The sequence below is a fragment of the Natrix helvetica genome, assembly GCF_964273705.1.
Source record: "Natrix helvetica genome assembly, chromosome: 3".
Taxonomy (NCBI): domain Eukaryota; kingdom Metazoa; phylum Chordata; class Lepidosauria; order Squamata; family Natricidae; genus Natrix; species Natrix helvetica.
This window is the reverse complement of record NC_138549.1, coordinates 98,688,769-98,711,134: the sequence shown is the minus strand read 5'-3', so window position 1 is coordinate 98,711,134 and position 22,366 is coordinate 98,688,769. Positions and strand designations below refer to the sequence as shown.

At 39.1% G+C, this 22,366-nt stretch overlaps 2 protein-coding genes across 4 annotated transcripts in view; one reads left to right on the top strand and one right to left on the bottom strand.

Moving 5' to 3' along the window:
* The window catches only part of CRYZ (crystallin zeta), a 20,007-nt gene extending 9,090 nt beyond the window's left edge, over positions 1-10,917 (bottom strand). The window contains exons 1-3 of one of the 2 annotated variants that reach the window (XM_081946582.1): positions 10,785-10,917; positions 7,175-7,291; positions 5,429-5,581 (exon numbers count right to left, since the gene is read on the bottom strand). In XM_081946582.1, the coding sequence (XP_081802708.1) occupies positions 5,429-5,581; positions 7,175-7,285 (264 nt within the window). In that variant the 5' untranslated portion in view covers positions 7,286-7,291; positions 10,785-10,917. Of the gene's footprint in view, positions 1-5,428; positions 5,582-7,174; positions 7,294-10,774 lie in introns of both variants that reach the window. The other variant, XM_081946583.1, reaches the window with a different exon arrangement.
* TYW3 (tRNA-yW synthesizing protein 3 homolog) lies at positions 10,451-20,434 on the top strand. 2 transcript variants are annotated; one of them, XM_081946585.1, is made up of 6 exons: positions 10,451-10,859; positions 13,508-13,588; positions 15,717-15,815; positions 17,432-17,503; positions 18,785-18,918; positions 19,778-20,434. In XM_081946585.1, the coding sequence occupies exons 1-6, from the start codon at positions 10,584-10,586 to the stop codon at positions 19,944-19,946; spliced, it is 831 nt and encodes a 276-aa protein (XP_081802711.1). In that variant the 5' UTR covers positions 10,451-10,583; the 3' UTR covers positions 19,947-20,434. The 2 variants fall into 2 exon arrangements, with proteins under 2 accessions (XP_081802711.1, XP_081802710.1); XM_081946584.1 differs by having other exon boundaries at positions 10,853-11,270.
* Positions 20,435-22,366: the final 1,932 nt, after the last annotated feature.

Genomic DNA, 22,366 nt, shown 5'->3' with positions numbered 1-22,366 from the left:
GGTGAGGTACTGTCTGAATACAATAGATAAAGCCAGAGACTTTTATCATGGAATATTCAAGAAAAATGCAACCCCCCCACATACATCTACACCAACACCAGTAGATTTGGATGTTTTAGAGCAGAGGATGTTTGAGAAAGAGACAGAAGAGCAAAGAATGCAGACACAAAAAGAGAAGGAGGGGCAGGGTGCTGTAGGTGGAGTTGACCCCTCTGGATCTCTGTTGTGTTCCTTCTTGGAAGAAGGACCTTCTAAGTCTCTCATTGAAATGCCGATATTTAAACCTGTCGAACAACGTATTACCAGATCCACGACTAGACAAATGTTAGAATCTCACAAGCGCGTCGACCCTCAAACACAATGTGCTAAGAAAGAAGCTAAGAAGCAAACCGGAGCCATGGGAGGAGCAGGGCCGAAGATTGGTCTTGTGGAGAGAGATCTTCAGCAAATGCTTTCAGCGCTCCAGACCAGATCTAAAGATGCTTAAGCTATTATCTTGGAATGTGAATGGAATGAACTCCCCACAAAAAAGGAAAAAAATATTTTATTATTTGAAGCAATTTAATAATGATGTTGTTTGCCTTCAAGAGACTCATATTAGGCTGCAAGACCAGAAGTACTTAGTGAATTCAAAACTGGGAACATTTTATGCTGCCTCTGATTTGGTAAAGAAAAATGGTGTGGTGATATATATAAATAAAAGATTTTCAACTAAAGTTATAGAGGCAGATGACGCTGGTAGATATATAGCAATTCAATTTGATACAGACTTCGGTTCCATTTTGGTGCTAGGAATATATGCTCCTAACCAATGCCAAGAAAGTTTTTATAAGATGCTCCATTTAAAAATTTTAGACTGGAACTTTAAGAGTATTCTAATAATGGGAGATTGGAATGGAGTGATTTCTCCAAAGATAGACAAGAGTACAAAGACGAAATTCACTACCAAATTACCAAAGGCTTTTTTTGATTTACAAGACGATTTGAAATTAAAAGATGTCTGAAGGACGCAACATTTAAATGAGATGGATTTTTCTTTCTATTCAGATAGACATAAATCCTTTTCAAGGATTGATTTCTTTTTGTTAACACCGGATCTACTTCCTAAAGCCAAGAAATCCAAGATTTTCGCCAGGTCACTTAGCGATCATAGTCCGGTGTGGTTACAAATTGAATTAGGGATGAGGCCAAGAAGGTCTTGGAGAGTAAATGAAAATTTATTTAGATATGAAAAAAATGTTGATGAACTTAAAAAACACATGAAGGAATTTTTCAGTTTTAATATGAATAAGGGCACTCCCATTGAAATAGTTTGGGATGCAAGTAAAGCTTATATGCGTGGGGTCCTGATACATATGAACTTTAAACACAAACAAATTAGACAGAAAAGGAGAATGGAATTGGAAGATGAAATAAAACGCAAAGAACAGCTGCTTATAATAAACCCGAATGACCAGGCGCTCCAGATGGCGCTAAAGCTGTTGAAAGATCAATTTCAGATGCTTATAGCAGAACAAACAGCAACCAATTTGCAATTTGCTAAACATAACACCTTCACCAACGCTAATAAACCTGGTAGATGGTTAGCATATACTTTGAGAAGGAATATGAATGACAGAATTATTGATAAAATTGAGTTTCGAGGGAAGATGGTATATCAACAAGAGTTGATTAAAAAATCATTTGTGGACTATTATACTAAGCTATATGTACAGGATAATATACAGAACAAGTTAATAGATGATTTTTTGGAAGGAAAAAGGGTTGCAAAAATTTCTGTGCTTCAAAAGGCAAATTTGGAACGTCTTATAACCGCTGATGAGATCACTTTAGTTATAAATCAACTTAAATTAGCTAAGGCTCCAGGGACTGATGGTTTGACTGCAATGTATTATAAAACTTTACAACTGGAAATGATTGAATATCTTACACAATTATTTTGTAATATACAACAAGGAGGTAAAATACCTCCCTCGTGGAAAGCGGCTTTTATCTCATTGATACCTAAAGATAAAGAGGGCCCTAAGAAACCAGAGGATTACAGGCCGATATCTCTTCTGAACACAGATTATAAAATATTTGCTAAAGTATTAGCCAACAGATTGATGCCGGTTATTCAAGAGATTATTCATCATGATCAAGCAGGATTTATTGAAGGCAGACATATGAAGGAGAATGTAAGGCAACTCATAGATTTAATTGACTATCTTGATAAGAATAAGCAGATCTCTGCAGTGCTGGTTTTCTTGGATGCAGAGAAGGCCTTCGATCGAGTGAATTGGAACTTTCTAACCAAGACTTTGGAAAAGATGGATATGGGACCACGATTGCGGCAGGCGATTGGAGCAATTTATCAGCAACAAAATGCACAACTTATTATTAATGGAAATTTGTCAACAACTTTCGAGATACAAAAAGGCACAAGACAAGGTTGCCCATTATCCCCATTGTTATTTATTTTAACTTTGGAAGTCTTGTTGAACGCAATTCGGGACTCAAAATCCTTAGATGGCATAGCTATCAGGCAAAAGGAATACAGAACTAGAGCATTCGCCGATGATCCGGTTGTTACCCTTTCACATCCTTTGAAATCAATAATCCAGATGAAAAATATCATAATAGAATTTGGCATGGTGTCTGGGTTTAGACTAAATCAAAACAAAACGAAAATGATGGTTAAAAACATGACAGAGACTCAAAGAAAGAGACTTGTAAGTTTAGCAGGTTTTGAAATAGTTTCTAAAGTTAAATATTTAGGAATACAAATTTCAGAATCAAACACAAAACTTTTCTCAAATAACTATGAAGTGTTGTGGCAAAAGATACAGAAAGATCTTGAAGCGTGGAAAAAGTTACAATTGTCTTTGCTTGGAAGGATCTCAGCAATTAAAATGAACATTCTACCTAGATTTATCTTTCTATTCCAGATGATTCCGGTGCTTAAGTCAGATAAAACCTTGTTAAATTGGCAAACAACATTAAATAAATTTGTTTGGAAGGAGAAAAAACCGAGAGTAAAGATGAAGATTATGCAAGATACACGTGAAAGAGGCGGCCTCAGACTCCCAAACCTTCGATTGTATTATGAAGCTGCGGTATTAACGCATGTAGCAGATTGGTTCGGGAAAACAAAAATGGAATTGCTCAATATAGAAGGCCATGATCTTGTTCTGGGATGGCATGCATATCTTTTTTATGAAGACAGGGTGGATAAAGTGTTCAACAACCATGTTCTCCGTAGTGCCTTGATGAGAATATGGAAGAAGCACCGGCCCAATTGGGATTATAAAATACCGCTTTGGTTGGATCTTGCAGACACCATGGGGATTATGAATATTAAGTCACTCGGGGGTTGTTTATATAAAGATGTGCTTATTGCTGATGGGGGCGAATGGAAGTTAAAAACTTTGGAACAGCTGTTGGAAGAAGGAATTACTTTAAATTGGTTACATTACATACAGCTTCAGAAGAGATGGGAAGAAGATCGCAGGGTCGGCTTTATGGATAAAGAAGTGGAACTGATTAAGCAGATAAAAGAGACTGGTCCAAAACAAGTTAAAAGAATATATAATGTACTGTTAGAAAGAGACTCAGAAAGTGAATTGGTTAAGGATTGTATGATTAAATGGGCTCAGAATTTTGGTGAAGTGGTTATGTTGGAAACGTGGGAAAAAATATGGGTTCAGAATGTTAAATTTACACAGTCACAGAATTTAAGGGAGAATTTCTATAAAATGTTTTACAGATGGTATTTAGATCCTAAAAAATTATCATGCATGTACCCAAATGTTCAACCAAAATGTTGGAGATGCGGGTGTCTAGATGCTACCTTTTTTCATGTATGGTGGACTTGTAACAAGGTTAAAGCTTTTTGGATAAAAATATGGTGGGTTATGCAGAATGTATTTAAGAAAAGAATACAATTCACTCCACAAATGTTTTTATTGGGTATAGTTAAGGATTTTACCAAAGGGGAAACAAAATTGGCCTTGTATATGGTTACAGCAGCTAGGTTGTTGATTGCGCAATATTGGAAAAAAGATTTTTTGCCGACAATTGATCAATGGATTCAGAAGGTGGCGGGGTTCACTGAAATGGCAAAAATTTCAGCTTTCTTAAAAGCTCAGAAACAGGAGGATTACACACAGGAATGGGCAAAATGGATTGATTATATACAGAATAAATACCAGACTAGGAGTTATTATCTAGCCTTTAGGTAAGAATGTTTAGACCGATAGATGATCAGAGTAAATAGTATATGGGATGTTTGGAATTGTTAGAGTGGTATACAGCGGAAGTCAGGGGGGTGGGTTTGTGTGGGAGGTGGGGGAGGGTTAGGGTGGAGGGTGGGGCAATATATATGTATGAATAAATTAGAAGATGGGACTAATGAAACATTGTTAGGCTAGGAGAAATTTATATTAAGAGTTATAGATGCTAAATTAGTTTAGAAAATGATCAATGTGTTATTATTAATTTAAGAGTAATTTATATAGTTTTTGTTGGGAGGAGAGGGGTTATGAGTAATCTATTTTAAGATGGGGGAGGGGAGGGGGTAAAGTGTTTGGTATAATATTTGAATGTGAATTTTTGCGGGGGGGTTGGGGGGGTATAGCATTTGTATGAGATTTATATTGTGTGGAGGGGGGGTGAAAAGGGGGAAAATTTGTTTGTACAAAACTCTTTTAATAAAACCAGAGCTCTACATAATTCCTCTCTGGACAAATTAAAAGGGATTTTACACAAATCAAAAGAATGACCTGGATAATTTTCCTATATTGGATTTAGACACTTGTTAAAGTTTTGAAGAATTTTGTGAGAAAGGACAAAGGAAAAAAATGGGGGTAAAAAAAATCAAGTTCTAAGACAGTATTTAGAGACTTAACTGCCACCCAGATGTAGAGATCAAGATTGATAAAGGGAAGAAATAAAAAGTTGGTTTATTTGATCAAAGTTAAGCTGACTTGTTGTTATCTCTGATAACTCTTAATGGACTTTTGCTGACCAAAACTGAACAACAAGGCTTTAAGGATTTTTTTTACAGATAAGAGATGAGATATGGGAAGGAGAGATTTGTTGTATTTTAAAAGAAGGTGACAAGTTAATAAAATGGTTTGTGATGAAAGGGGAAGTCATTTCTTTATGTGTTTCTTTTCCTTTTCATTACTATATTATTTTTCTTTCCTTTTTTGTTTTTTTCTATTTTTCTTTTCTGTACTTTCTATTTTTCTTTCTGTTATTGTATTTTTCGAATGTGTATTAATTTTTGATTACAATGTTTAAATTACTATAAACATGTCAGCAAAATGACAAAAGTGGGATCCAATGAGGGATGGGATCTATATCAAATCCAAAAAGCCCAGATAAGAATTTATTTCCCAGGCCTAAAAATTAAGAGAAAGGAAGTGAGCAACTGGCAACCCAGTACCTTAAAAGCAGTCACATGTTCTCCAACTTCTTCTACCACTCCAGCTACATCTGTACCTGGTGTATATGGTAAAGATGGTTTCCTTTTATAAGATCCAGAACGAATATAGGTGTCTACTGGGTTAATCCCACATGCATGAACTTTGATGAGAACCTGAAGGAGAAAAAAATATGTCTCACAACCTAGTTCGAAAGGAAGGGGGATACTTGTCTAAGCGTGTAACCTCGCAATCTCGGGTTTCTCAGATCAGAGATAAATTTGCAGTCCGGGTCTGGATGGTGGACAACAGACTCAAGCTTAACCCCTCCAAGACTGAGTGGCTGTGGTTACCGACGCCTTGGTTCAACCAGTTGATTCCATCACTGGCCATAGGGGGCGAACAACTGCCCCCTGTGGAACGGGCGCGCAATTTGGGCGTCCTCCTAGATGCCCGGCTGTCGATGGATGACCATGTGGCAGCCGTGGCAAGGGGGGCGTTCCACCAGGTTCGCCTGGTGCGCCAATTGCGCCCCCTATTGGACCGGGATGCCTTACGCACAGTCACCCATGCGCTGGTGACGTCTCGTCTGGACTACTGCAATGCTCTCTACATGGGGCTCCCCTTGAGATGTACCCGAAGACTACAGCTAGTTCAGAATGCGGCCGCGCGGGCCATCATGGGGAGTACTAGGTACTCCCACATAACACCTTTCCTGCGCGAGCTGCACTGGCTACCTGTGGTTTTTCGGGTGCGTTTCAAGGTGTTGATCACCATCTTCAAAGCGCTCCATGGCACAGGGCCTAGTTACCTGCGGGATCGCATTCTACCACATACATCCCTGCGACCAATTCGCTCACACAGGGAGGGACTCCTCCGGGTGCCGTCCACCAAGCAATGCCAACGGGCGGCGCCTAGGAGTAGAGCCTTCTCTGTGATGGGCCCAACCCTCTGGAATGACCTCCCCCCCGATATTAGAACTACTACCGACTTCCGCTCCTTCCGACAAAAACTTAAGACTCACCTGTTCCGACTAGCCAGCCTGGCCCACTTATAGTTCTACTCTTACCTCCTGGCGGATATTTTATCTGGGATAGCTTTTAAGGTTAATGTTTTTAACTTTTTAAACTTTTTTTAAAAAAATTAATCTAACTTAACTAAATTGTACAGGGAACTTCTACTACCTCCTCCAGTCCTATGTTTAATTTACTTATTGTATACTTATAACATGTATATTTACTGTTCAACTATTTTAATATGACTGTACACCGCCCCGAGTCTCTTTTGATAGAGGGGCGGTCTAGAAATCCAATAAAGTTAAGTTAAGTTAAGTCATCCTTGATTTGGCTCCCTCCAGAAGCCATTAAATCATAATTTTCAGCATCTACATGGATGGGTCAGTCATGAGCAAGATGACTTGGAGAAATGTCCTCCCACCCACCCCAGAATCATTAATCAACCTATTTCCTTGCTGACTTCTTACTAATGGTGAATGCACATACATATCCACCTCGACTGTTGACGAAACAGTGCAGGATTATGTTCCACATCGTTGATGTCAATTTCAATTATCCAAACACAAATGCTGGGTTCCAATTAAGGTGCAACTGCAATCGTTTTCACTGTTTTATTTTCCGAAATGAAATTATTTGTATCAAGTTTTATTCAAGCTCATTTTGCATTATCTGAGCAGGACCTCGTGTTTAAGAGTAGCATCAGTAGTAGCAACAGTAGCAGAAGCAGCCAATATTGCATGTTCTTTATTTTACCTGGTTTTCTTTTGGAACCGGCACTAACGTATCTAGCTGCAGTTTGAGCACTTCAGGCCCACCAAATTCAAACACTTTTATGGCTCTCATCAAATTTCTTCCTGTTGTCATGACAACCTGAAAATGCAGAGATATAAAAACTACAGTATCTGAATATCTGCTGCCTTTTTCACTTCAAAGGGAATCAAATCACTTGCTCTTCACCTGAATTTAAGTCAGTGGTTCTCTATCCATTTCTTCCTGTTCTATTTTATATCTCCCATCTGATTTTTATCCCTAGGAGGATAAGATTCCAACCACAATGTGAAGAAATCTTGAATCAAACATAGCAAAATATGTATAAACAAATATATCACATTTTCTGAATGATTTACTGCATTGCGAAGTTAACGGGATTTTGCAAAGGAACAGAGTCCTAGATTACGACTGGTGAGTCTCTACTGAACCATGAAACTCCCAAGGAAATTACTACACAGTCTGACCTGCCTTACGGAATTGTGAAAATAACCAGAAGGGGAATACAACATGTGTTACCTTGAGCTTCTGACCTCCTGGAAGGGTAGAATCAAAATACAACACAGATTCAAAGATTCTGATGCCAATAAAATCTCAGGGAAGGCAAAATCAACAAACATTCAAATCAGGACATCAGTGTCTTTGATCTGATATGCAAATAATTGGCACCTTTTTCTTCCCCTTTGGGGTAAAGAAAACAAAGGCATACCTGGAGTCTAATAATACTTGTCATAACATAGCATGATTACTATACAGTATGCTGAGTTCTGCTCAAATTCCATCCAAATGTTCATCTACAGAGAGAAAATCTTTCTTCCTCTTTAGGCAAACAGCTAACAGTGCTTGACAAATGAAGAAACATAGGGCCTTGCAGTGTTTTAGATTCAATCTCTAAAAACTGATTTGAGGTACATGGGAGTATGAACCTAGTACATGTATAAAGCACGTTAAAGCAGCTTTACCTTTTCTTGACATTGTATGACTGCAAATCGATATTTACTCCAAGTGTAGAAAATCCTGGTTTGCACAAACTGAATGTTGCAAATTGAATTCACTTGGTCATATTTTGTTGCATCATATCATTTATACCCGTGATGGCGAACCTGTGGCACACAGAGCCATTTCTTAGGGCATGCGAGGTGTTGCCCTGTCAGCTCCGCCAACTGATTTCATTTCCGACCGTTTTCTATTCCTGAACTTCCGGTTTGTGCGTTGGGCCATTTTTCTCTCCCTGGAGGCTTTGGGGAAAACTCCTGAAGCCTCCGGAGGGCGAAAAACAGCCCTACGGGCAACCTGGAAGTTCGGGTACGGTTTCCGACCTCCGGAGAGCCTGTGGTGGGGGGTGGGGGGCGCTTTCGTCCTCCCTTCCAAGGCTCCTAGAAAGCCTCTGGAGCCTGGGGAGGGTGAAAAACGGGTCCACCGTGCCATCGCGTGCCAAAAGGAGGGCAGAGGGGTTGCATGCCCATGCGTGGGGGAGGGTCACACACACATCGTGGGGGGAGGACACACACCCACATGACCCCCCCGTGCTCCCCCTGCTTTTGGCAAGCGATGGCAAAAAGGGTGCCATAACCATTTAGTCATGTCTGACTCTTGCCAACTTTATAGGTAAGTGCTCTCCATGCTATCCTGTCAAGCACAGCTTCTTTCAGTTGTTGGGATGTTCATCTTTGTATCAGTTTTGATATTATCAAGTCAGTGCATCCTTTGCTTGTTCCTTCTTCTTTTTCCACTAACCATTCCTAGCATCATTGGTTAATAAAAGAAGAGTGATCTACAGGAGTTGCCTATTACACTCTTAGAAAAAAAGAATTTTGTCCATTAAAAGACTATTCAGTACATTTAATCAAAGCAAATTATATTTTTTTGCCATTTCTGACACAATCAACAAATTTTAATAGATACTATTTTTTTGTAAAATAAAAGCACAAGAATAAAAAATTTTATTTCAAAATAAAGTTTTATAATATAATGGATAACTTAAATAATGTAGTACTGTTGATAATTCATAGAATCTTCGTGCTCCTGGCATGAAAAGGAAACATAGATGGAAAATGATTTGCAAGGACAGTAATTATTCGAAATCCTAAACATGTAACATATTGGTCATCAGAGTCTTTGAATTTCTGTGTTGTCCTTCTTTATCTCTGAACTATTTGAACTGCCATGAAGTTAGCAGGACTATAGAACTCTTGGGTCAAATCAGCCATCAAATATGCTTTTAAAGATTGCACAGGAATGTGAAAACATGATCCCTTCTGTTTTGGAAGAGATCACACCTATTTTGGCTAGTGCAAGCTTCCAATGCTAGTAAACTGGTTTTAAATTATTTGTCTCTTGTACTGCATGAGCATTTGTCCAAAAAGTGTTTAAATGGAACCTATTCCAAAATAAGATTTCAGGAATTGTATCCCTATCCTCTTTCCTATGGCTATCAAATCCACACTTACTAGAAATCTGGATGCCCATATGATGACTGCAAATATTTAGTTTTGACATCTCTCTGCTGCCATGCAGTGGATACCTGCTTTTCCTCATAACAAATCTAGCAATCCTTTTTAAAGTCAGAATTTAAATAAAGTGGTACTGTGGTACCACTCAGTGCAGATTTCTTCTTACTTACGCAACCACCATTAAAAACTGCAATTTTTCTGGATGTCATTTATGGAGTTTTATTCAGGCAGTCATGCCTCTTTTAAATTAGGGATGTTTTTTAAAAGACTGTGAGCTGCTTAGAGACTTTCTGGAATTGGGTGGTCTGAAAATCCAATTTTTAAAAAAGGAAATATTATATTTCAATCCTGTTATAATCCGAGAACAAAATAAGACTTAGTTCTGATGTGAACATTTCCCCCTGCAGTTTATTGATCTGGAATGTCTGCCACAAAACCTCTCAGACTCATTGCTATTACACAATATGAATGACTGCCCTTTGGCCAAGGACAGGTGGTCTCCTGATGTTTGCAGGACTGCAATTCCAGTCAGCTCAACTGATGTAACAATTTAAACAACTAAAAAAAAGACAACCACCCTGGTTTCCCAGCTATACTAAACAGTCATCTGGTCCAGCCTTCTCTTGTCTAACAGAAGCGTATTGTAGATCCTCAAGTGTGGGATGAGGATAGTGAAGCCACTCTTGATTTCAGCTTCTGGTGACTTAATGGATATGTCCATATACTTTTCTGGGTACAGTAAAAAAAAAAAAAAGCATTATGTTGCCTTTTTTCAGAGTTTTGCTGACGTGAAAAACTCAAAGTGATCTAGTGGTTTAAGACTAGTGTTTTTCCACCCTGAGCAACTTTATGCTTGGACTTCAACTCCCAGAATTCTAAGGCCAGCAACGCTGGCTGCAGAATTCTGGGAGTTGAAGTCCACACATCTTAAAGTTGCAAGGATGAAAAACACTAGATTAAGGGCGTTAGAATGGCATCAGAAACACCCGGAATCTATTTCACCCTCAGCCATAGAGACATCTATCAGCCCGACCCATTTCAAAGATTGGCCCGGGGAAAAACAGGAAGAGGAAGCAGTAGGTGCTCAGTCAGACAAGTGGGGGCTACAAATCGAGGGTATAATTTTGTATCTCTCGACTCACCGTCGCCTTGTGTCCTTGAGCAAGCCGAGAAATCTCCGCGCGGGGTCTTCGCTTCTACGAAAATACAGAAGGAGGGTGAAGCCCGAAAAAAAAAAAATATTTATCTGATCAGAAGGGGTCATCGGGCGTTTACTTCCGAGGGCCCGGGGCTTGAGGAAATAAGTTTGCCCCAAATGAGACGCCGTAAGGGCTAAGATGGCGCCTCCCACAGACCGGTCCCATGAAGGCCGCCATTGTTGCCGTCTGGGGGCGGGAAGGCAAAAAGAGCCTCCGACACCGCCCCTGCTGCTGTTGTTGATGGCCGATTTCAAACGCTGGAAAGAGCAGCGGCTATCGCGCGCGGACGCGAGCCGCAAGGGCAGCGTGGACGAGCCTATCGAGGAGATCGTCCGGCTCCTGAATGTCCGCGAGACTTTCTGCACCACCAGTTCGTGTTCGGGGCGCGTGGTGGTGCTGGAACAGCCTCCGGCCGCCGCTCCTGCTGCGGTAAGCCCGCCTTCGGCCTCGGCTGCGCATCGCAGATCTGGAGCCGAGCTGAGGTTTGGGTGGAATCGCTCCCTCCTCCTCTGGATCCCCCACGAGGGTTGTGACCTTGACCAAATCAATTTCTTTGGGTGTGAAAGCGCTGTTTTAGGGTCAGCCCTTCGCTGGGTTAAGGCTCTGCCCCATGCGAAGCTCCGCGCGACCTTTAGGACGACACAAGAGTGCAGAGAAGAGCAACAAAGATGATTAGGGGACTGGAGACTAAAACATGAAGAACGGTTGCAGGAACTGGGTATGTCTAGCTTAAGAGAAAGAATGACTAGGGGAGACATGATAGCTATCTCAGGGGTTGCCACAAAAAAGAGGGAGTCAAGCTATTCCCCAAGGCACCTGAGGGTAGAACAAGAAGCAATGGGTGGAAACTAATCAAGGAGAGAAGCAACTTAGAACTAAGGAAAAATTTCCTGACAGTTAGAACAATTAATCAGTGGAACATCTTGCCTCCAGAAGTTGTGAATGCCCCAACACTGGAAGTCTTTTAGAAGATGTTGGATAGCCATTTGTCTGAAGTGGTGTAGGGTTTCCTGCGTAAGCAGGGCGTTGGACTAGAAGACCTCCAAGGTCCCTTCCAATTCTGTTGTTCTATTCTAATGTTGACACCTACAAAGTTGTTGCTGCCCTCTGCAGCCCCCAAAGTCTGGAAGCCCTGACCTGCAACAAATCGGGGGCTGAAGGAAAACACACACTCACACACGTGTTCATCGCGGAAGGCATTTTTGCCATTCCCGCTCTGCTATGAGAACTTCATTCCTCTCTCAAGATTGTTGGAATGGAAGAAGCAGCTCAGGGAATCAACACTTTAAAAGCCACCTTTGGGCAGATTTCCCCTGAAATGTTCCCATAGGTGCAAAATTCCCTTTGTGTGTATGATGTCTCTGTGTTAGCATTGACACGCGAGCGACTGCTGGTCTGGTTTCCTGAATTTGCTTGGCAAAATTTTCAGAAGTGGTTTGCCATTGCCTCCTTTCTAGGGCTGAGAGAGGGACTGGCCCAGGACACACGCACACATGCGTGTATACACACACACACACACACACACACACACACACACACACACACACACAAGCTGCCTTTGTGCCTAAGGCAGGACTAGAATTCATGTATAATCTGTTTCTAGCCTGGTGCCTTAACCAAACTGGCCAGTTATCCAGAATTCTTCTCCAGGTTAAGTGAGAATGTTTGGATAATAGCAATAATAGCAATTATACTTATATACTTATATATAGTAATTATACTTATATACTGCTTTACAGCCCTTCCTAAGCAGTTTACAGAGTCAGCATTTTGCCCCCAACAATCTGGGTCCTCATGTTACCAACCTTGGAAGGCTGAGTCAACACTTCAGAATCCCTCTTAAAAGAAAATGGCATCTGAAACATTTATTTACTAACTAGAGATACTTCAGGTTTCATCTCTGTTGTATTGAAGTATTTATGTCCCAATCTGTTCCCCTTTTGAAATATAATGGCAAGATACAGGTACTCCTTGACTTACAACAGTTCATTTAGTGACTGTTCAAGGTTACAATGGCATTGAAAAGTGACTTATGGCCATTTTTCACACATATGACTGTTGAAGTGTTCCTAAGGTTATGAGATCAAAATTTGGACCCTTGGCAACTGGTTCATGATGGTTGCTGTGTCCTGGGGTCAAAGGGGTCCCCTTTGGCAACTTTCTGGCAAGTAAAATCAATGGGGAAGCCAGATTCACTTAACAACTGTGCCACTAACTTAACAACTGTAGTGATTCACTTAACAACTGGACAATAAGGTTGTAAAATGGGGCAAAATTCATTTAACAAATGTTTTACCTAACAACAGAAATTTGGGCTCAATTATGGTCATAGGTTGAGGACTACCTGTATGCCTTATTCACAGATATAAGTGCCACTGCTTCAATCCCTTCAAGACATTTTCTATCAGAGATAAACGTGATATGATCCCCAGAAATATGCCTTCTTACTTCTTTTCGTTTAACTAGTCAGATATGTGGCTTGAAACTGATTCATTGGCTACATTTAATTCCCCCTATCCTCCTTAACTTTTTCTTCTTCTGTTTAGCATGCTGGGAAATTTTGGTGTTTTAATGTTGGAAAGTTGGGAATACAGGCAAGCAGTTCTGAGCATGTTTCTCTGCCTAAAAGATTTGTACTATGTGTGGTTTTTTTTTTTCTTAATTAGGGTACTGCTGGCTTTGAAATACAGAAGCAAAGCTGTACTTGGCTTATGGTGACCCACCAATTATGTAGTACAAAAGACGTGGTAAGAGTCAATGCATTATTACACAAGTTTTCAAATTAGTATTTCTGCATGCTAACAATATTGTAAGAATCTCCAAGATTCTCTAATTATAGTTACATAACAAAATAAGTAAGGAAAGGAATCTGCTCTTCCATAACATTGTCTTACATTTGTGGCTGATGCTGGTCTTTATTGATCATAGTAAATGGAATTATTGTATTTTTTATAGAGTGGTAGGAGTCATTCAATAGATGATAGACATGACTGGCTTTCTGCTGCTTTTTCCATTGTAGTTTTTTAACTCACATCTTAAATCTAAGGGTATCTAAGGAGCTGACTATATCAGCCAATCAAATCCCCTTAATAATTTCAAAATTTTAAACATTTTGGTGATGATTTCTAGAAATACGGACAGACTGGTTTTAAAGCCCTAATAAGATTTTTTTTCCCCTGTAAATAAAAATTGCAGGCTTCTGAAAGAAAGGAACTATGTGAGGGCAGAAGTGCACGTGAAAAGGAATTTGATGTCTTTATGGATCACAAGCGGAATAAAAGTTAACAGCTGCAGAAAATTCAAATGTAGTCTTAGACTTCACCAACCAACTGTAATATGATTAAAAGAAATAGTCCAGTTCACCAATCCGTTTTCCTTTCCTTTCTTCTTTTCTTCTTCTTTCACATTCACTATATCTTTTTCTTTGAATGTACTACTTGTTATGTATGTGAAATCTTTTAATAAAAACATTTTTTTAAAGTTTGATGAACTGGAGTACATCCAGAGAAAAATAACAAAGATTATCAGAGACCTGGAGGGAAAATGTACAAGGAACGGAGAAGGTGTTAGGTGGTTTAGCTTGGAGAAAACAAGATAGAGGGGCAACATAATAGATCGTTTTCAAAATCTGAAGGGCTGAAATACAGAAGATGAGACAGAATTCTTCAAAATGGCTCCAGAACATTGTTTATACTACAGAGAAATAGAATCTGGTTAAATGCTAAGGGGAAAAAAATAACTTCACTACAAGACCTGGAAAATGCCTACTTTTGGAGGTGATGATCTCAGGGATGCCATAGAAGTGGGTTCCGGCCCTTATTAGGGGGTTAGACTAGATGATCTCCAAACTGTTCTCCAATCTAACATTCTGGGACAGTGGATGGCGAACCTTTTTGGCATCGAGTGCTGAAAAGGGAGTGCAGTCACACGCTCGTCTGGGATGCAACCCGGAAGAGGATCTGCCAAGGGGGCATGTTCTTGCCGAAAAATGCCCTTCCGGTTTCTGGCGGGCGCATGAATGCCAACGAGCTGTAATTCCGGTTACATGTACCCATAACGATCAGTTGGCCGACACGCATGCTCACACCGGAAAATGGTTTCCAGTTTCTAGCACTGCCGCACGCACGAAGGCCAGCTGATCATCGCATGCGCACTAGAAATCCGGAAGAGGAGCGGGCGATGCATATGCCAGGCAATATGGCTCTGTGTGCCACTTCGGGTATGTATGCCATAGGTTCGCCATCATGGTTCTAGGATGTTGTGATCTAAAGAGAAGATAAAATTTTATTGAATGAAAGTGTTCATAGGGAAAAAATGCTTTGAAGTATTTATTTTCTTCCAAATACCAGTTTTACAAGGTTAAATTGGTCAACATGTGGATAAGATCTCTGCAGAAAATAATAAAACTTTTGGGATCAGGAATGTTTTGAAGTATTCTCTAAAAATGTGCATTTATCACTTTAGTAAATGTGCACTATTTTTCCCCTATTGCAGATCTTGTAGCTAGATGGAGTTTATTATTTTTCAAAATATTATTTGAATGACATCTGGAAACTGATAGGCCAGATTTGATTAGAAGCTTTTCTGAAAACTGGTGTGCAGACCTTAGGATTGTGGTTATATCAAGATTTCTAAAACTTTTAGAAACCATCAGCGCACAATCTTAAATCCCAGCAAAATGTTGTACCAAAGTGAATAAAAACAAGCAGAACATATATCAGGCAGAGCATATGAGTATTACAACATGTCGAAATGTATTTTAATTAGCACGTCGAATCAGCTTCTGTCATGCACTGTTTTTAGATGCTAAATAAGCTACTTACATTTTATTGCTAACAGATGTAGCGTTGATATTAACCCTTTGCTCTTTCTTAGCTTACCGCCTTGCAGAAGGCTGCGGCTGATGCCATCTTCAAATTTGAACCATTCGTTCTCCATGTGCAATGTCAAGACCTGGAAGATGCACAACTTCTGGTAAAGCATTGTGCTTAAAACACTGTTATTGTTACATAAGTAATGCTTGATTCCTCCCAGTTCTCACACTTGAAGGCATTGCAAGTAATCCTCTACTTGTGGTCACAATTGGGGCCAGAATTTCTGTTGTTAATTGATGTTGCTAAGCATCTGAATTTTGATCACATGACCATGACCTATGCTGCAATGGCTGTAAAGTATGAGGACCAGTCATAAGTCACATTTTCCACTGCCTTTGAAACTTTGCTCATTAAACAAGTGGTTAAAAGTTCAGGACTACCTATGTCAGAAGCATTGTGTGTTAAATAACTGGGGCTGTGAAAATGCTGGTGGAGGAAACAGCATCTCTATTGTTTCTATAAATACCACGTTCATAAGCGAAAGCTTGTTTTGTTGGGATTATGAGGTAGAATGAGAATTTCAGAAGTACAGTTTTATATGGCTGACATTGATTTCATGGCTATCATCAAATTATGTAATAATTCATGAATCCTGGATTTTGCCAATGAGCTTGTATCAGTAAGGAACTATTGTAAGCGCCTTTTAATTATTTTGATTCACATCAGCAAATTTAGGTCTTCTCACGGTTTTACTATGCTGTACAGTAGATAATCTAAACAGAATTCAGAAAAAGGGAGAGATTAGATGTATGAACATTTTTAGAGATCAAAATGTTTGAACCCCAAAACATTTTATGCCAACCTCACCAGAAACAATTTAAGCTATTCCAATCTGACTGACAGTATCCCAACCTTTAAAAGGATTGCTCTGATTGGAAAATAGAAATCAGAATGGCCAGTTGTGAGGTGAAAACACTTCCAGTATTCTAAAGTTGGAATATTTGCACTTCAAAATGTTTTGCACAGCTCTTTAAGCAATTTGTCTCTGATTGACAGTGTTGTCCATTCTAAGTTATAAACTGCTTTTAAGACCCCATGATTCTTCACATTTGGCTGTAATTGTGCCCTAATGTTTGCTTCGATTTTTCTGCTTTATAACATGGGTTCACATTGCTACAGGTCTGTTACTATGAACATTTTACAATTATGTACTTTTTGAAATACTTCCTTCTGCTATACATGTAGTCCTCGCATAGGTAACTGCCTTTTTACCTCAGACAGTTCATCACAGCAGTAATAATCTCAGGATCAATCCTTTCATTTATGACTTTTGCAGGTCTACAAAGCAAAGGAAAACTGAAGTAAGTTCATAAGCACAGTTCTGATTTCACTTAGTGACTGCTTCACTTGACAGCCAAGATAGCAACCATAATTGTGATTGCTAAATGAGAACTACCTGTAATACTCTGGCAAAACAAAATCTACTGTTTGGACTCAGATGTAACAAATAACCTATATTTCTGTAAATATTTAGGAGAAAAATCAGTATTTGAAAATACATTTTGTTTCACTGTTTTATATTTTAGCACTTAGATCAGGGGTGCCCAAACTTGGGAACTTTAAGACTTGCGGACTTCAACTCCCAGAATTCCCCAGCCAGCCATGCTGGCTGGGGAATTCTGGGAGTTGAAGTCCACAAGTCTTAAAGTTCCCAAGTTTGGACACCCCTGACTTAGATACTTCGTTTATGTCAACTGTTTGGTTTCATTTTTATAGCACACCGTGGCTATAGAAGCTGGGTTCCGAAACTCTGGTATAACCGTTAGCCGGAAAGGAAAAATTATGATGGTATGTTGTTTTTTTCTACTTTGATCAAAGGGATATTTGCAGCTCCTCCTGAAAAAACCACTGGGGTGTAGCTGCATACAGGCCGCATCAAAGTGAACCAGCATCTCTATGTGAAAGTAAATGCATGGCTATCACTGACTCCCAGATGACAGGGACTTGATCTTGTCCCAATATAAGATGACATGTACATGTTGTAATCAGTAGGTTGAATCACTTTTAAAACTTAAAAGCTTTAAGTCAGATCTTGAGTACAACCAACAGCCTCAGCCACTTTCCAAGGCAGTCATATATTAATCACCAAGATAGACAATTTCAGCCGGGTTGATGGAAGCAATGTGAAATATTTGATAAGACTTACATTTAGAATAACTTTGTCATTTTGAATGTACACTAATCGGCATACATTAAAATGAAATTCCGTTGCATACAGCTCTCAAAGGGTCACTATCTCCAATGTATACTACATAAACATGACGAAATACAAGCATACATACATACGTAATTATGCATATGCCCATATACATTGTATGACACAGACAAACAACACAGTCTAGTTCGGATGCATACATGTACATGGCGAGAAAAACAAATTTTGCGAGTTTACCAGACAGATGGCATAGGAATCAAAGCTGTTACAGAATCTGGTAGTCCTGCTAGAAATACTTTGAAACCTCCTCCCGGAGGGAAGCAACAGTAATTACTACAAATTGAGTTGTACTTTACAAAAGAAATGTAGACACCTACCTTTGTCACGTCACGCTTTTTCTATTAAAGGCCCCACAAGATTAAGTTTTCTTTAAGAAACTTGCCTATGCCGAGAACTGTTTCCATGTCAGACTTCTTAAAAATATATATTTGTGGCTTTAATATACAAGGGAAAAAAACAGAAGGAAAAACCCCAAAAAGGAAAGAAAGAAAAAAAGGCAAAAAAGGGGAAACATTAAACAACAAAAACTGATTGTGTCACATATAAGAAACCATTCAGCCTTATTTTTAAACACCTTTAAGCCTTGACTCCATTGACCTGTCTTTCCATTTATACCTTTAGAGAATCAGGCCATAAACAGAAAACACACCTATACCTGCGAATCAAGATTATAATTACAGGGTTCCTAACACTGAAAAATAATATTTCTGTCTGCCCATCCTCAGCTGATCGTAATCCTTCATTTAGCAACAAGTTGCAAGTTTTTGATAACAAAATTCAAAAATGTATACATCTTTTATAAGATTTAATAAAAGCTGGTTAAGATGTATGTTTCTCCTTTTACATCATTATAGGCTGTCCGAAGTACTCACTGCTTAGAAGTTCCACTAACTCAGAAAGGAAGACTAATGGTCAGTGAAGAATATGTTGACTTTGTGGTTCAAGTTGCTAATCGGAAGATGGAAGAAAATTGGAAGAGAATTAACAGGTTTGTTAGCAGTGCACTGCTCAAGGTGTTGGCCTAGAAACCAGGAGATTATGAGTTGTAGTTTTGCTTTAGGCATGAAGCCAACTGGCTGATCTTGAACCAATCACTTTCTCAGCAAAACACACCTCACAAGGTTGTTACGGGGAAAATAGGAGGAGGAAGGAGTATTAGCTATTTTTTCCACCTTGTGTTATTTATATAAAATAATAAAGGTTGGATAAAAAAGTTCATATATTCAATACAAGATTTGTTGCGTACACATATACATACATATTTACCGTGCTGATCCATGTGTAGTGATTTGGAAGGAATTCAGGGTGGATAGGTTTAATGAGTAACCATTGTAAGAATCTCTTTAGTAAGGTTTCATCTTTGCTTTGCTTTGCTTTTAAGACAACAGCACAGGACAAACAATCCCATTAAACGATTGTATTTTGCATTCATCATATAAACACCACATTAAACCATATCTTCTTGCGTAGGTTTAATTCAGATGATGTCATCCTGTGAATTTTTTTTCCTGTGCACTGCTCCATTTTAAGGTCATATATTTGGTTGCTTTTGATCATTAGTCTTCTGTATTCTAGAGGTTTTATTTATTATACTGTAGATATTTTACAGGTGATGTTGTGCCATGCCCAGAGTCTTATGTAGGAATAGGAAGGGTAGGGTAGGAATTTAATAAATACAGTATATCAATGTCATGCTATTTTAGCCTCTCGCTAATCAGTTGAGAAAACTCTGTGATTCTCCTGTGGCATTGCATTAATTAATTTTGTTATTAGTGTTCCTGAGCTGCTTTATGCAAGCCAATGAATGGAACTGCCAACCTGAAACATATTTAAATCATTGTCTCTAGATTTTACAGCTCTTTGAAGTTTGCATTAGAAAGCAAGAATCACTCCATGAGTTCTCTCTTGGAGGAGAAAGAAAAAGGAAATGGCATGGATTCGGATGGAAGAAAAAAATCTCAAGCAACCAAAAAGGATGGCGGAAGTCCTTCACACCAACATAAAAATTTAGAGTGAAGATGACAGTCAAAGCAATACTAATATTTTTCACTAAATATAGAATTGTGTGAAGTAGCCCTATATATCCATTATGTTCGTATAATGTAGTTTTTTTTCTTTGCTCTTTATAAGAGCTTAGTAGCTTATTGTGCTCTAGAACAGGGGTGAGAATTTATGGCCCTTTACGACTTGTGGACTTCAATTCCCAGAATTCCTGAGTCCGTATGGAGCCATAATTGCATAACGCTGCTCTAGAAAGTAACATGTTGTTTACACAGTTTGCTTAAGTTATTAGCAAGGTTTTAACTGCCATATAATATAAGTGAACTTCAACATTTTTATGGACAGTTTTTGGACCCGGAGTGTGCCTTCCCTGTTGTAGCACATGAAATGTATAGATACCTTTAGGAGAAAGTGTTTTTAATTTTTTTACACAGGTGAACAATGTGCAATATCACAAACCTGTACCTAAGACATGGCCACAATAAATACTGTTTTGCTCTGTGTGTGCTTTTCTTATTTGAAAGTATTCTTTAAAGGGTTAACTACTGTTCTGAATATAACCAGAGAAACTTCTGCTATTAAAATTACTTTCCTCTTCCCATTTCATTTAGTAGGGATAATTGAGACCATAAGGCCACGTCTGGGAGCAAAAGCTTTTCAGTGTTTGGGGGGAAAAGCAGGAAGCAAATACATCATTGATTAAGCTACCGAAATAAATAATTACAGGAACAATTAACCTTTGCCTTTCTTGATAAACATTTTGAGACATTGCATTGCTTCCCAATCTATGCATGAATAGAATCTTATTCTTGTGTATATATATATATAGCTCCTTAACTCTATCTTTCTAAGTTACATTGTTTAGATGTGGATGTATTTCACCAAAATTACAAGTAGCTACATAACAACTAGATCAGAGTAGTAATAGCTTATGTCCAACCCTGTGCAGTTTATTTGCACTCAACCACTCTTAGTTAACAGCCATTTGCCCTATGTCCTAGAAAAAACCCTGTTTCGGGCAATTCTGCCTTTCTCCGGGCTTATTCTGACCTAGGCTTCCTTAACAAGCATGAAACAGAGTCTTGGTCCTGGCAAAACCTCTTTTATTTAGACGACCGTGAATTCCTTTCATTCACAGTCAGCAAGGCTAAGCAAACAGTCTTTCAGAGGAATATTTATCAACACGAACCTTATCTTCCTTGGTGAGTTGCCAGATAACTAGTTGCCAAATGCAGGGCAAGGCAACACTTGGCACAGAGTTTCTTATAGTCACAAACAACTTTCCACTCTTGAAAGGATCGAAGGAACAACATTTTTCCTGCAAAAGCCCACTCCTTGTTCGCTCCTCTTTTGTTTCCTATGGGAGGGGCCAATCACCTCCAAGGTGTGGCTTTACTCCCTAGTCGACCCTCCTTTCTTAGTTGTTCTTGTCTTCTACAGCTCTGCCCATGCGCACACTGGGAACAGGCTCCAGCTGCTCCTCTGCCTCACTGCTGCCTATCTCCCTCTCTGCCTCCGACATAGAGCCCTTGTCTGAACTTTCTTCAGCCCCCAGGACAGGCCCATGTTCCTCCCCAACCTCCTCACTGTCCAGCTGCTGCCAGCTCTGCTGGCCGCCCGTGGGCCACAACAAAGCTAATTTACTGTACAGTCACACAGCGTGAAGAATACATATACATTAATGGATGTAGTAATCACCAATAAAATGGCGTATTTAGATACAATTCAGCTACTACTTCGAATCACTGATTAAAAGTGATGATCACCTTATTGGTGCGTTCATTCTATTCAGTCCAAAAACTAACTTGGGATTCTATTTATGCACATTCAAAAGGGACCCCAGGAGTTCCATCCTTATTTTTATGCTTTATTTCAGTCTTCCCTAATCTAGTGTCCTTCAGATCTTTCAGACTAAAGCATTGCTTATAGCATCACAGGGTTTTCAAGTCACCATCTTAATTATTTCTAAATGGGACACACAAAATGTTGCAAATTGATTTCTGAATCAAATACCTGATTTCCACACCTACAATATATTGGCTCAGTATGAACCAATTGTATATCGTAAGCTACTGGAAGTCAAAATCTGCCAATGTTGGCAATCCTCTGAATTAGACAGCTTATCGCTGCTTAATACATCCCAGACAAAAAACAAATTCCTGTTAAATATGACAGTGCTTCCTACACTTAAAAAGATTCTAAAAATTAGGCATTTGTATTTTTCAGAGGTTTAGAACCTGAAATTAAATTTGGTTTGTAAAAAACTTGCTAGCTGATGAGCATATGCCGTCAACTACATTTCTATATCCTAGAAAATCATGAGCAGTGAAACTCCTGGAAATTCTTCTGTATGGGACTGCAAATTGTTCAGAGGAATTCAAAACATTAAAATGAGTATATTGCAGTCATCTAGATTTGGCAAAAAGATACCTATC